Here is a 12,618-nt window from a genome sequence, read left to right as displayed (position 1 = left end):
CCAAGTGTGTTCTTAATTTTCCATTGTACACCATCACATCTAATGAAAGGTTTGTTCAATAAGGTATTGAAAAGGCAAATTATACTGTTTTTATTGAAGTATATTACTTTTATCTGTAGGCATTGTTTTAATAAAGGTCTGATGTTTGCTTGTTCGAATATGTTGAAAAAGTCAATGGTATCAATGGGGTGTACTTATTCACATGACAATGATGATGTATATAAAGTGTCAATTACACAGTTTTCTAACTGCAATTCTGACAAAACGTGAAAATCTTATTTTTTTATTACGAATACTGCAGTATCTTTATTAAAGTGGTTCTAAAGGCAGATTTTTTTTTACATTAATGCATTCTATGCATTATGGTAAAACACCTCCTAGGTGCAGCATCCTCTGCCCCCGCAGCCCCCCTAATATTTACCCGAGACCCATTTCAATCCAGCGATGTGCATGAAGCCATGGCTCTCCCGGGTCTCTCTCTCCTCGTTGGCTCAAACAGCAGTGGGAGCCAATGGCTCCTACTACTGTCTTACACAGTCAGTGAGCCAATGAGCAGAGAGTGGGGGCAGGGCAAATTTGACATGGGGTTATACGTTGAAATGTTATCAGGGACCCTAAGAGTTTTTAATCCACTTAATTTATCTTTGTGGTTGTTATAGTCCTTTGATTCCATTCAAGTCTGTCTGAGTATTAGACAAGACATCTTTCTCAAAATGCATATATTACAAGGAAGACCACAAAGATGATTAAACCATTAATAGTACTTCTTACCTTGTTCATTCATGTTCACTTTAGGAGTGTCTGTGGCATTTAGAGAGAGATGCTGAATTAAAATACATCCAGCCCGGCCTTATGGTTTCAGTTTTGTCAGAAAAATAAAGTTACTGATGGTAGCAACGTTTTAAATAGCATATAAAATAGAGACATATCTGGGCAAGTGTTAGGTTGTATTCTAGTTTTACGTATCCTTTACTGAATAAAGCCTTCCTAATGTCTGCTCTATTTCTAGATGGAATTAATAAAGAACATTAGTACTGCTGAGCAACCGTATTTATTTACCCGACATGTTCACTTTCTTAACTTTTCAAGGTAAGTTGTGTTGCTAGTAAGACTGAATTATGTAAAAGAAAAATTTTTTTTTTTTTATTTTGTAGTCCATGGTTTGCTGCTCTTTTCTAAAAAAAAAAAAGGATGTCTTTTACATCAAATTCTGAGACTAGGACATGCCTTGTAGCAGTGTTTCTCAACCTTTTTTCAGTCAAGACACCCTTTAAAATTATGGTCAGTCCCGAGGCACCCTTTAAAATTATGGACAGTCTTCAGGCACCCCATTCTAAAATGGGGTGCCTGAAGACTGTCCATAATTTTAAAAGAGCACCCCATTCTAAAATGTGAAAAACGATTCTATTAGTTTTATATAATGCAGCAACATCCACACACGTAGGACACCCAACATTAGAGGTAATTTATTCCTCCAAAGCAAATACACTTTTGAACACTGGTACTGAGTGTTTTTCTCCCTCAGTTTTTCGATATCACTGAACTAATGTGACCTCAGCACTGATGGAAAGGGGCAGGGGAGGGTCAAACTAGGATGCTGTGCAGGCAGTTGCCCTCCTCCTTATCATCTGATGATGTCATTAGTTGTCAGGATATCGGTGGCTAGAAGGTTGTAATGGTGCTGTCAGGGCTCCCAGGTATGACCAGAGGTGTGTGACTGAAGCAGGGAAACGCAGACTTCAGATATGTGATTAACAATGTAATTTATTAACACTAACAATACAAACATAAACGCAGTGCAATACTAAACATAATACAGTGCAAACAAACCCAACCAACCACCCACAGATAACAGTACATACAAGCAAGCGTCGTCAGGCAGGCCGAGTCAATATCAATTGGGCAGGTAGGTACAGGGGGAGCAAGCGGAGAATGGTCGGGGTCACAGGCCAGGTTTAGCAGGTAGCAAGCAGCGTAGTACAGAGGGTCAGGCAGAGGGATGGTCAGGGTCACAAGCCAGGGATCAGAACAGGTAGCAAGCAGCGTAGTACAGAGGGTCAGGCAGAGGGATGGTCAGGGTCACAAGCCAGGGATCAGAACAGGTAGCAAAGGAACAGAAACAGGATGCAGGACAGATACAGGGCCCAGGACAAACACAACACCAAGGCAGAGTCTGCAAGTCTGGCCATCCCTTAAATACACCAGTATCATCAGTTCCAGGTGTTAGCTGGCTGAAAGGTTGAGTCTCTGATTGCTGGGAGCACCCGCTGGCCAGCCCTGGTACTGCAGATCAAAAGGCAGGTGAGTCCCACCATTGCTGGCCAGTCCATTCCGGACAGGTGCACAATGAAAACCTATGACTAAAAAGCAGGCTTGTTCTACATGCTGGCTTGTGTACGAGTTTTGGACAATTTTTAGATATTTTGCCAAGGCACCCCTGAAGAAACCTCAAGGCACCCCAAGGTGCCTGGGCACCCTGGTTGAGAAAGGCTGTCCTAGAGTCCTACCATCCTAGGTATGTGGCCAAAGAGATGCCAGTCTGCCTGATAGCTGCTTGTTAAAATGTAAAGAAGGACTGATACATTGTATTAGACCTTGTCAGGACCAGCTTTTACACAGAAGCTACTGAAGCAAATCTAAATGTAGAAAGATGATTTCATTAAAATTAATAAAGCAGTATTTAACCCTAACACAAACCATTATTAAATTGCAGCTTACCAATTCTTAGATGTGATGGCTTCTTTAATTTTCTATTTGGACTTTTTTTCTTTTATTTTCATTTGGTGATCTTTTTGACTGAACAAGCGCCTGCAAATGTAGCAATTTAGAGAGTTGAGACAAACCATTTACCACTGACAGAGTGTAAAACCTTTATCCCAAAAGAAAGAAAAAATCAGCTGTTGTAAATTCGTAAGTTGCCTTTGCCTGCATAAAATCCCTGGGGCTATTTCTTTGGTATTCAGTATTTTTGTGAGATGTGGGCATTAGGTTGGTTCATCTCATAGAATAACTTTTTACTTTTGTAAGTGCAGTGTGAGTGTGTAGGGGGTCTGATCATTGGAGAACAGGAAGGCTGTTCTCCCAGAACCTCCAGAAAACTGACCACGCTGGGATGGACAACTCTCATACCTAGTGTGGTCAGTTTGAAATACAAAAGCAACGGAATTGTCAGGAACACCAATTATTTCACAGGAAGCATCACAAAGATAACAGGATACTTTTTAACAGAAGTACATGGTACAAAAAGCACATATCAGGAATGTGAAATTTGGGGGTAACATATGCTTTAATCCTATTGAGTGTAAGCCAACATCATAGATGTAAAGAAACTCTGTCATGATTATACAGAAAGCTGATTATTCAGCCTGTATTTTTTACAGTTGTGTAAGCTTACTTATGAAGCATTTTATTCCTCCATATTTAATTTACACAGTTACTTTGGACTTGGCATCTTCTACATACATTTTATCGAGCAGCATAAAGATGAAGTTTAATGTCATAAATAAACAAATTTCCTGAAACACCCTTCCTTTTCTGATCATGAATAAAAAAGAAATTGTACAACATAAACCTCTTCTCTCTTTAAAAATGACCTGATGATGTAATCACAGGCTCCCTGCAGTTCCTGTTTCTTCTAAAGCCCTGCTTGTGTGGGAGGAAGGCTCAACACACAATGAAACAAACCTGAATACAGAAGTGTCAGTGTAAGGCCTTAAAATATTAAGAAATATCAGTAATCTCAATAGCTATGAGCATATGTTTATAAGCATTAAACATGTATTCTTAGATAATGAATAAACCATCACCGTCCAGCACTGAAAATCTATGCTGCTCAATCTTAAAGCTGAATTCCAGTTTACTTTTTCTTTCTGATTTAGGCAGCCTGTCCCTTGCTGTTTTCACAATTGCTTTTGCCTCTTTCCTGCACACTTTTCTGTATGCGTTACTCTAGTTGGATGTAGAAGGAAGCACCTTCAATACCTCCCAACTTCCTCCCCCCAATGACTTCCTATCATAAGAAGTCCAGGCGATGGCTTGCCCCTTACTCCCATTGGCTGCCTCTATCTGCCAAACATTTTGTCTTTAGGGCTCTTGTACACGGCAGCTGCTAAACTGACGATCAGGAGCTGTTCAGCGTTTTTTTCGGCAGCCCCTGAACTCTCCCTAAAGTTTTCCTATGTGCCCATGTACACATAGTCGTTCACAGTCGTTTACAGCAGTTGAGTTTACAGTTGATTTTTGAACGCACCAAACTTGCGCTCAGGAGTAGATTTTACCGGCATTTCAAATACCAAACGCTTGTAAACGTGGTTAGCCGTGTTTATAAGCGTTTGCGTTTAGAAGCGTTTTTTAACTGTTCCATGTCCAGAGCCTTTTTTCAACATCAGAAATGTATGCACAGCGTTTTCCATGTATTCAAATGGACCTAGCACACCAGCACAGTCAGTTCCAGGTTTTGAAGGAAAAAATGGTAGAACGTGCCGCATTATGCTCATGATGGGATCCATAGTGTATACAACCAGAAAAGATAAGTAATCTCAATACTGCTCTCCCTGCTTCTTATCTATCTATTCTGCTCAAAATGTCTGAAATAGTTGACTTTTTTTTACTATTTTTCAGTGCATTCTGGGCATTTGGGAAGGTCGTCTGAGGTTATCTTTTAAAATCGCTTCTAAATGCAAACGCACATAAATGCAGTATGCAAACGCTGCAAAACTGACGTTTTTTATCCTACATTTTCCAGCAGTCAGTTTCCATCGGTCAGAATAGTTTTCCAATAGCCCCGTGTACATGAGCCCTAATTAGAGTAAACACACTCACTGAGTGAGTGTGCTCTTAGGGCTCTTTCACACTGGCATTCTGCTTAGGTTCGCCTGTCAGTTTTTAAGGGAGACCTTTTCTAAACACAAATCACTTTTTTTTTTTAAGCATTTAGATGTCTGTGCTGCACAGTACTGGGGTTTGTGAGAGCAATGACCCAGGAAGTCATTGGAGGCTGTGGACAGTGACAAGCAATAAGAAAGGGGAGCAGCAGAAGAGGAGACAAGAGAAAAAGCTCAAGAGTAGCAGGAGTGGAGAGTACCCAAGAGCAAAGTGACAGTGCAGTTCCAGTAATGACACTTAAACGGAACCACTAGGTTCTCCTAGAGCATGTTGGGCTTAAAAAAACATGAATCCGGGAGCAGGGCATGAAAACTGCATGTTAACAGTGGCGTACGTATATGTGTGTAACCACTTTAACATGACACTGACAGACAGAAGATAACTTCTTTGAGAGGACTGCTGGATATCATGTGTGTTTTCATGTGTAGCAAATTAATGTGTGTGTGCAAGGAGCCTTAGGCCATTCACACTTGCAATGTCAAACCTACATTTATATATATTTAGAGGGCATTTCTAAAAGAATATATAGTAAAATGATGTAATTTTAATGGGATCATTCACAGTGTGCATTTACCTGTATTTAGGTGCAATCAGTTTAGCTATGTTTAAATGCCATTGGCCCCTGCTGCTTTCAGCAAAGCCTGTTCCTGAACAGGTTCTTTTGGGTTGAAGAGTTTTGATCTCTGAGTGGTGGATAACACACTTGTATGTTTTACTGGCCAACAAGACCAGCTGCACACATTATTCAAAGTGGCACTGTCATCTTGCCCATGGAAGACAGAGTGACAATGTACTAAAAATAATATGACCCCCTAAACAGTATTATCCTTACAGATAAATATTTAAGGACCAGTGGGAACTCTTTACCTTCAACTTAAATAGTATTGGAAATAGACTCAAACAAAGCTTGTAGTGTTCCTCCACCATGAACCGTGAAATATAAAAGCAATACTTTATTCCATCATAACAAAAAATAACCCAAAATAATGAGTATCATAGATATCATACATATTGTACAAACATGCAGAAAAAAAATATCATGTAAATAGTGCAGACCACCCATGTATGGTCTGTACAAGTTTCAAACATTAATGAACATAGCTATTTGTATTTTATTTGCTCCCAAAGAGTGCTAATAAACTTTGTACTGATTAAAATTAGCACTTTTTTTTGGACAAAACTACTGATTATGAAGTACTACATGCATAACAATTGCACATGGCTATTTAAGTTGATTAACTATATTATTCAGTTGCTATGTGTTATTCTTGGGCATCAATTCTAGATAATATATCTACGTATTAAAGTAAAAAGCGTACAACTCTCCAGTCCACAAATAATTAGGAACACCACAATTCTTGTGATTTAACAGCTCCCAGTTATAAAAATATTCCTCCACTGAAAAGTAGTTGAAAAAAGAAAATCTTGTAGATAAAATTTGCTTAAATGTAATTCTGGTAAAATGCAAAAGGGATGTACCCTATGGACCATATACAGTTTGTGCACAGAACATTTGCTCCATATGTACATAGAGCCTCAGATTGTCAGACTGGGTATTTGTAGAGATTTCTAAGTATAAACTCAATCCCATGTCGTTACATAATCATGAATGAACATGGCAAATATCAGAGTCAAGAATGCATATATGATAAATCACATAAAACACATACTGTAAATCATTAAGGAGAATGTGTCTTTATCACAGCAAAATGTCACACTTGCAGTCCCAGAATAGAACAAACATTTCTCTTCAAAGCTATAGTATAGTATCATATGCTGTTATGTAGCACTGCAGTATAATTATAGGAACAGCTATTATGCCTGTAGTTCCTGTATGGCATATGTCCAAGTATGCCTTATGCCTCATAATAGGCTGCAATGTAGCTATGCAATTCAAGAATACAACAAACATTTCTTTTCACAAAAAAATGTAGTATTACATGCTGTTGTGGTATAATGCAATATATTCTAGGAACAACTAATGTGCCTGTAGTTCCTTAATGACATTAATTGAGATGCATCCAATATTTAGTCTAAACTGGCAACTTCAAGATGTTGCTAAGGGGTTGATATTCACATATGATAGACACAAGCTCATTGCTGCTGTAAATAAACTTGCAGCAGATGGGATATAGACAGCTTGATACGAAAAGACTGAGTGTATCAGTATGAGAAAGCCACAACTAGAAGATCATAATCTGAGGCCAAAGTTGGTAGAGGTGTTCCATGATGGTCCACATCCAGAAGTGCATGTTAGACAAAACAGCCACATATGAGAAAGCAGGCTGCTTGACCATTGACAAGTATGTTTTTGTCTCTGACACGTGTCACTGTAATGGTGTCATCAGGGGATCAGTGTCTCTGAAAAGGGTTTTTTCCCATTTACTCTCCTTATCTGTGTTTCCTCACAGCTCTTTGCATCCTGCAACCAGTAGTAAATTGGCTGTGCTAGTAACTTGGGGAGCAATAATGCCACATTGCTGGCCATATAAAAGTGCCTAGGCCTAATGATTGCCTGTTTACCATTATCATTGAAAGTAAAGAAAAGTCCCAAATTTTGGATTATCCCCAGACAAGTAATAGAGGGGAATTCTTCCAATGGGGACACCTGTTCTGGTGACTGGGGGTCCCTTAAGGATTCCCCTAATTTTCAGTGATTTCCTCTCACTTCCTGTTTGGCTGTGAGACAGAATGTAAAGGGAAATCTCTGAAATGGGACACAGATGGCGGAAAAAAAAATCTGACAGGGTTTATAACCCTCCCTTGCTGTACCCAAAATGAAAAAAATGTGCCTATAGTTCTACTTGGAGAGAGAAAGCAGAAAAAGAGGTAATCATGGATTGGTGTAGGGGTTGTATTGTATGAACTTTTATTTCTTCCTCCTGGAATTTTCCTGTGTGAAATTCTGGTATTCTGTCTCTCCAATCTCAACACTGAATGCGATCCCTTACTAGTCCAGTGAACGAGATGCCTTACTCACAGTCTCAGTTAGTTTGGCAACTGTGACTCGATCCAAATGACATCCAGCAGATCGTAGAAAGTTTATACTAGAAAACTTGCGAAGTTCATACAGATGAACATCAGATATGTCAAAAATCATGGTGAGGTAGGGACAAAACTATTTAAAGGTAAACACAGAGACAATGCATATGTAACATGTTATGTAGCATTGCTGATTGCACCAGGCATGACACTTTCTAACACTGGGTGGGACTGCAGTAACTTTGATCAAGGTTGAGGTACTGTACAAAGCACAATCGGCGAATGTGTAGTGCTGAATGCAATAGATGGTATCATAAAGATATAGGGGTAGAATGCAGTGTAAATAGGCTCAGTCATTTGAATGGAATGTGGATGTTGGTGGGAGATCTGCAAAATAAACTATTGCAGGCAGTGAGGAGGAGAGCTGCTAAAAAGTATAAATGAGACTTTCTAAGAAATGTGTTGTGGATGGTGGGGGGAGGGCTGCCAGAGAATGTAGTGTGAACTAGTGCCGCCAGTGAGTATAATGTGCAGGGGTGGGGAGGAGCCAGATGGCAACTGCCAGAGAATGTGCTAGGGATGTGTAGAGTTGCCAGAGAACATTGTGTACCTAGTGGGGGTGGGCTTACAGGGAACATATTGTCCAGTGAAGAAAAAATCAAGAAGTGCTGGGACTTTGATGTGAGCTCATACAAAGTCACGAGAAGGCAAAAACATTAAGAGCTCACTGGTTCAGGTTAGATTGGTCACAACAGGCAAGACTACCCTCCAGTGTGTACCCCAGTATGTTACAAGAAAAAACATGCACAAATGGAAGGAGTGCCAGACCAAAGGATAAAATAGTCCAAATTCATTTATTAGTTTGTATTAAAAAAGCAGCCAATGTGCTTTGGAGGTTTAGAGAAACTCCCCCTTAATTAAGACTACAACAAAACATAATATATATGTAAATGTGACCGATAAAATCATGTGTCTAACATTCATAAAACATCATGGACTGAATATATTTGTATATAAAAAAAGGACTCACAGGTTAAAAGAACTATTGAAAACAACTATTTTTAATGGTACAACAAAATTGTAATCTATCAACCATCAATGAAAAATATAAAAAAAAAATATCTAAATTTTAAAGATATAGTTTATAATGCTACACTTAAAAAAAGAACACAAAAATATGTATATACATATACAGTGCCGAAAAAGTATTCATACCCCTTGAAATTTTCCACAACCACAAACGTAAATGTATTTTATTGTGATTTTATGCTATGGACCAACACAAAGTGAAACCAAAAGAAAAAGAAAGTAGGCTACACACCTAAAAAGGCTTCCCTCAAAAACATAATTTATTGTAAGTCAATAAACCATACAAAGTACAAACACATTGCATCGGAGATCCAGAAACCACTCCCGACCATACAACCCCCCACACAGGAGGGGACCTCCAATAGTGAGCACTCCCAAGATAGCACCCAGGGAAGGTGCCCAATACATCCTGGTGTGTGACCACAGCACTCGCACCACCCCTCCAGACCGACCCCCTCCCCCCCAGTGTCATGTTTTGGGGGGGAGTGTTGGGGTGATCTTGGGAGGCTGTTTGGAGGGAGTTGCTGGGGGGTGGTGTTGGGGGAGGGGGTCCGTCTGGAGGGATGGTGTGAGTGCTGTGGTCACGCACCGTGGCGTATTGGGCCCCCTCCCTGGGTGCTATCTTGGGAGTGCTCACTTTGGGAGGTCCCCTCCTGTGTGTGGGGGGTTGTATGGTTGGGAGTCGTTTCTGGATCTTTGATGAAATGTGTGTTTACTTTTTACTTTGTATTGTTTTAAGCAACATCCTACCAGGTATATCTGGTGGCACCTCACTTCACATTGTACTTTGGTGGACTCCCCGGCCTTTCTCTCTTTTTTTTGTACCAACACAAAGTGGCAGGTGATTGAAAATCATTTATCATTTTCCTTCCACTTCACAAAATGGTTTACAAATAAATATCTGAAAATACTTTGTAGAACCAATACTTTGTAGAACCACCTTTTGCTGCAATTACAGCTGCAAGTCTTTTTGGGTATGTCTCTACCAGCTTTGCACATCTAGAGAGTGAAATGTTTGCCCATTCTTCTTTGCAAAATAGCTCAAGCTCTGTCAGATTGGACGGAGAAGGGTTTATTTACTAAAGCTGGAGAGTCCAAAATCAGACTCCCTTCTGCATAGAAACCAATCAGCTTTTAACCTCAGCTTGTTCAATGAAGCTTTGGCAATGAAACCTGGAAGCTGATTGGTTTCTATGCAGAAGTGAGTCTGATTTTGCACTCTCCAGCTTTAGTAAATAAACCCCAGAGTGTCTGTGGTTTGCAAATTTCATGTCTTGCCACATATTCTCAATTGGATTTAGGTCTGGACTGTGACTAGGCCATTCTAACACATGAATATGCTTTGATCTAAACCATTCCATTGTAGCTCTGGCTGTATGTTTAGGGTCGTTGCCCTTCTGGAAGGTGAACTTGCGCCCCAGTTCCAAGTCTTTTGCAGACTCTTAACAAGTTTTCTTCTAAGATTGCCCTGTATTTGGCTCCATCCATCTTCTCATCAACTCTGACCAGCTACCCTGTCCCTGCTGAAGAATAGCATCCTCACAACATGATGCTGCCACCACGTTTCAAGGTGTGGATGGTGTGTTCAGGGTAATGTGCAGTATTCGTTTTCCACCACACATGGCATTTTGCTTTTAGGCCAAAAAGTTCAATTTTGGTCTCATCTGACCAGAGCATCTTCATCCACATGTTTGCGGTGTCTTCCACATGCCTTCTCGCAAACTGCAAATGGAACTTCTTATGGCTTTCTTTAAACAATGGCTTTCTTCTTGCCACTCTTCCATAAAGGCCAGATTTGTCGAATGCACAACTAATAGTTTTCCTGTAGACAGATTCTCCCACCTGAGCTGTGAATCTCTGCAGCTCCTCCAGAGTTACCATGGGTCTCTTGGCTGCTTCTCTGATTAATGCTATCCTTGCCTGTCAGTTTAGGTGGATGTCCATGTCTAGGTAGATTTGCAGTTGTGCCATACTCTTTCCATTTTTGGCTGATGGATTGAACAGTGCTGCATGAGATGTTCAAAGCTTGGGATATTTTTTTAAAACCTAACCCTACTTTAAACTTATCCACAACTTTTATCCCTGAACACACCAAGGTGTGTTCGTTGGCCTTCATGATGCTGTTTGTTCATGAATGTTTTCTAATAAACCTCTGAGGGCTTCACAGAACAGCTTTATTTATACTGAGATTAAATGACACACAGGTGGACTCTATTTACTAATTAGGTGACTTCTGAAGGCAATTGTTTCCACTAGATTTTAGTTGGGGGTATCAGAGTAAAGGGGGCTGAATACAAATGCACACCACACTTTTCAAATATTTGTAAAAAAAAATTTGAAAACCATTTATCATTTTCTTTTCACTTCACAATTATGTGCTACTTTGTGTTGATGTATCACATAAAATCCCAATAAAATACATTTACGTTTTTGGTTGTAACTTGACAAAATGTGGAAAACTTCAAGGGGTATGAATACTTTTTCAAGGCACTGTATATACACACATACACTATATTTCCAAAAGTATTGGGACACCCCTCCAAATCATTTGATTAAGGTGATCCAAACACCTCCATGGCCACAGGTGTATAAAATCAATCACCTAGGCATGCAGACTGCTTCTACAAACATTTGTGAAAGAATGGGTCACTCTCAGGAGCTCAGTGAAATCAAACATGGTACCATAAAAGGTTGCCACCTGTGCAATAGGTCCATCCATGTAATTTCCTTGCTACTAAATATTCCACAGTCAACTGTTAGTGGTATTATAACAAAGTGGAAGCAACTGGGAAAAACAACAACTTAGCCATGAAGTGTTAGGCCACGTAAAATGACAGAGCAAGGTCAGCGCATGCTGAAGCTCACAGTGTGCAGAAGTTGCCAACTGTCTGCAGTGTCAATAGCTAAAGACCTCCAAACTTCATGTGGCTTTCAAATTATCACAACAGCAGTGCGTAGAGAGCTTCATGAAATGGGTTTCCATAGCCAAGCAGCTGCATCCAAGCCTTACATCACCAAGTGAAATGCAAAGTGTCGGATGCAGTGATGTAAAGCACGCCGTCACTGGAGTCTAGAGCAGTAGAGACGTGTTCTCTGGAATGATGAATCATTCTTCTCTCTTACTTCCAGTGAAGGGAACTTTTAAGACGTCAACATAACAAGACATTTTGGACAATTTCCAACTTTGTGGGAACAGTGTGGGTGTGGCCCCTTCCTGTTCCGACATGACTGCACACCAAAGCATAAAGTAAGTTCCATAAAGACATGGATGAGTGAGTTTGGGGTGGAGGTACGTGACTGGCCTGCACAGAGTCTTGACCTCAACCCAATAGAGTACCTTTGGGATGAATGATGAGACTGCGAGCCAGGCCTTCTCATCCGACATCAGTGCCTGACCTCACAAATGCGCTTCTGGAAGAATTTTCAAACATTCCCATAGACACACTCCTAAATCTTGTGGACAGCCTTCCCAGAAGAGTTGAAGCTGTTATAGCTGCAAAGGGTGGGCCAACTCAATATTAAACCTTACGCACTAAGACTAGGATGCCATTAAAGTTCATGTGCGTGTAAAGGCAGGAGTCCCAATACTTTTTGCAACATAGTGTATATACATACTGCTCCTACATATACTACACCCTCCGTGAGGTTAAATCAGAGAGATGC

At 40.2% G+C, this 12,618-nt stretch overlaps 1 protein-coding gene across 1 annotated transcript in view; it reads left to right on the top strand.

Moving 5' to 3' along the window:
• UST (uronyl 2-sulfotransferase) overlaps positions 1-12,618 on the top strand; it is a 405,047-nt gene that overhangs the window by 260,821 nt on the left and 131,608 nt on the right. The window contains exon 4 of the mRNA XM_089668626.1: positions 1,010-1,089. Within this exon, the coding sequence (XP_089524752.1) occupies positions 1,010-1,089 (80 nt within the window). The remainder of the gene's footprint in view (positions 1-1,009; positions 1,090-12,618) is intronic.

This window comes from Staurois parvus, unplaced genomic scaffold (genome assembly GCF_062004578.1).
Source record: "Staurois parvus isolate SC_StPar_1 unplaced genomic scaffold, SC_StPar_1.0 ptg000059l, whole genome shotgun sequence".
NCBI classification, from domain to species: domain Eukaryota; kingdom Metazoa; phylum Chordata; class Amphibia; order Anura; family Ranidae; genus Staurois; species Staurois parvus.
The sequence above is the reverse complement of the archived record's forward strand: the minus strand, read 5'-3'. Positions and strand labels throughout refer to the sequence as shown.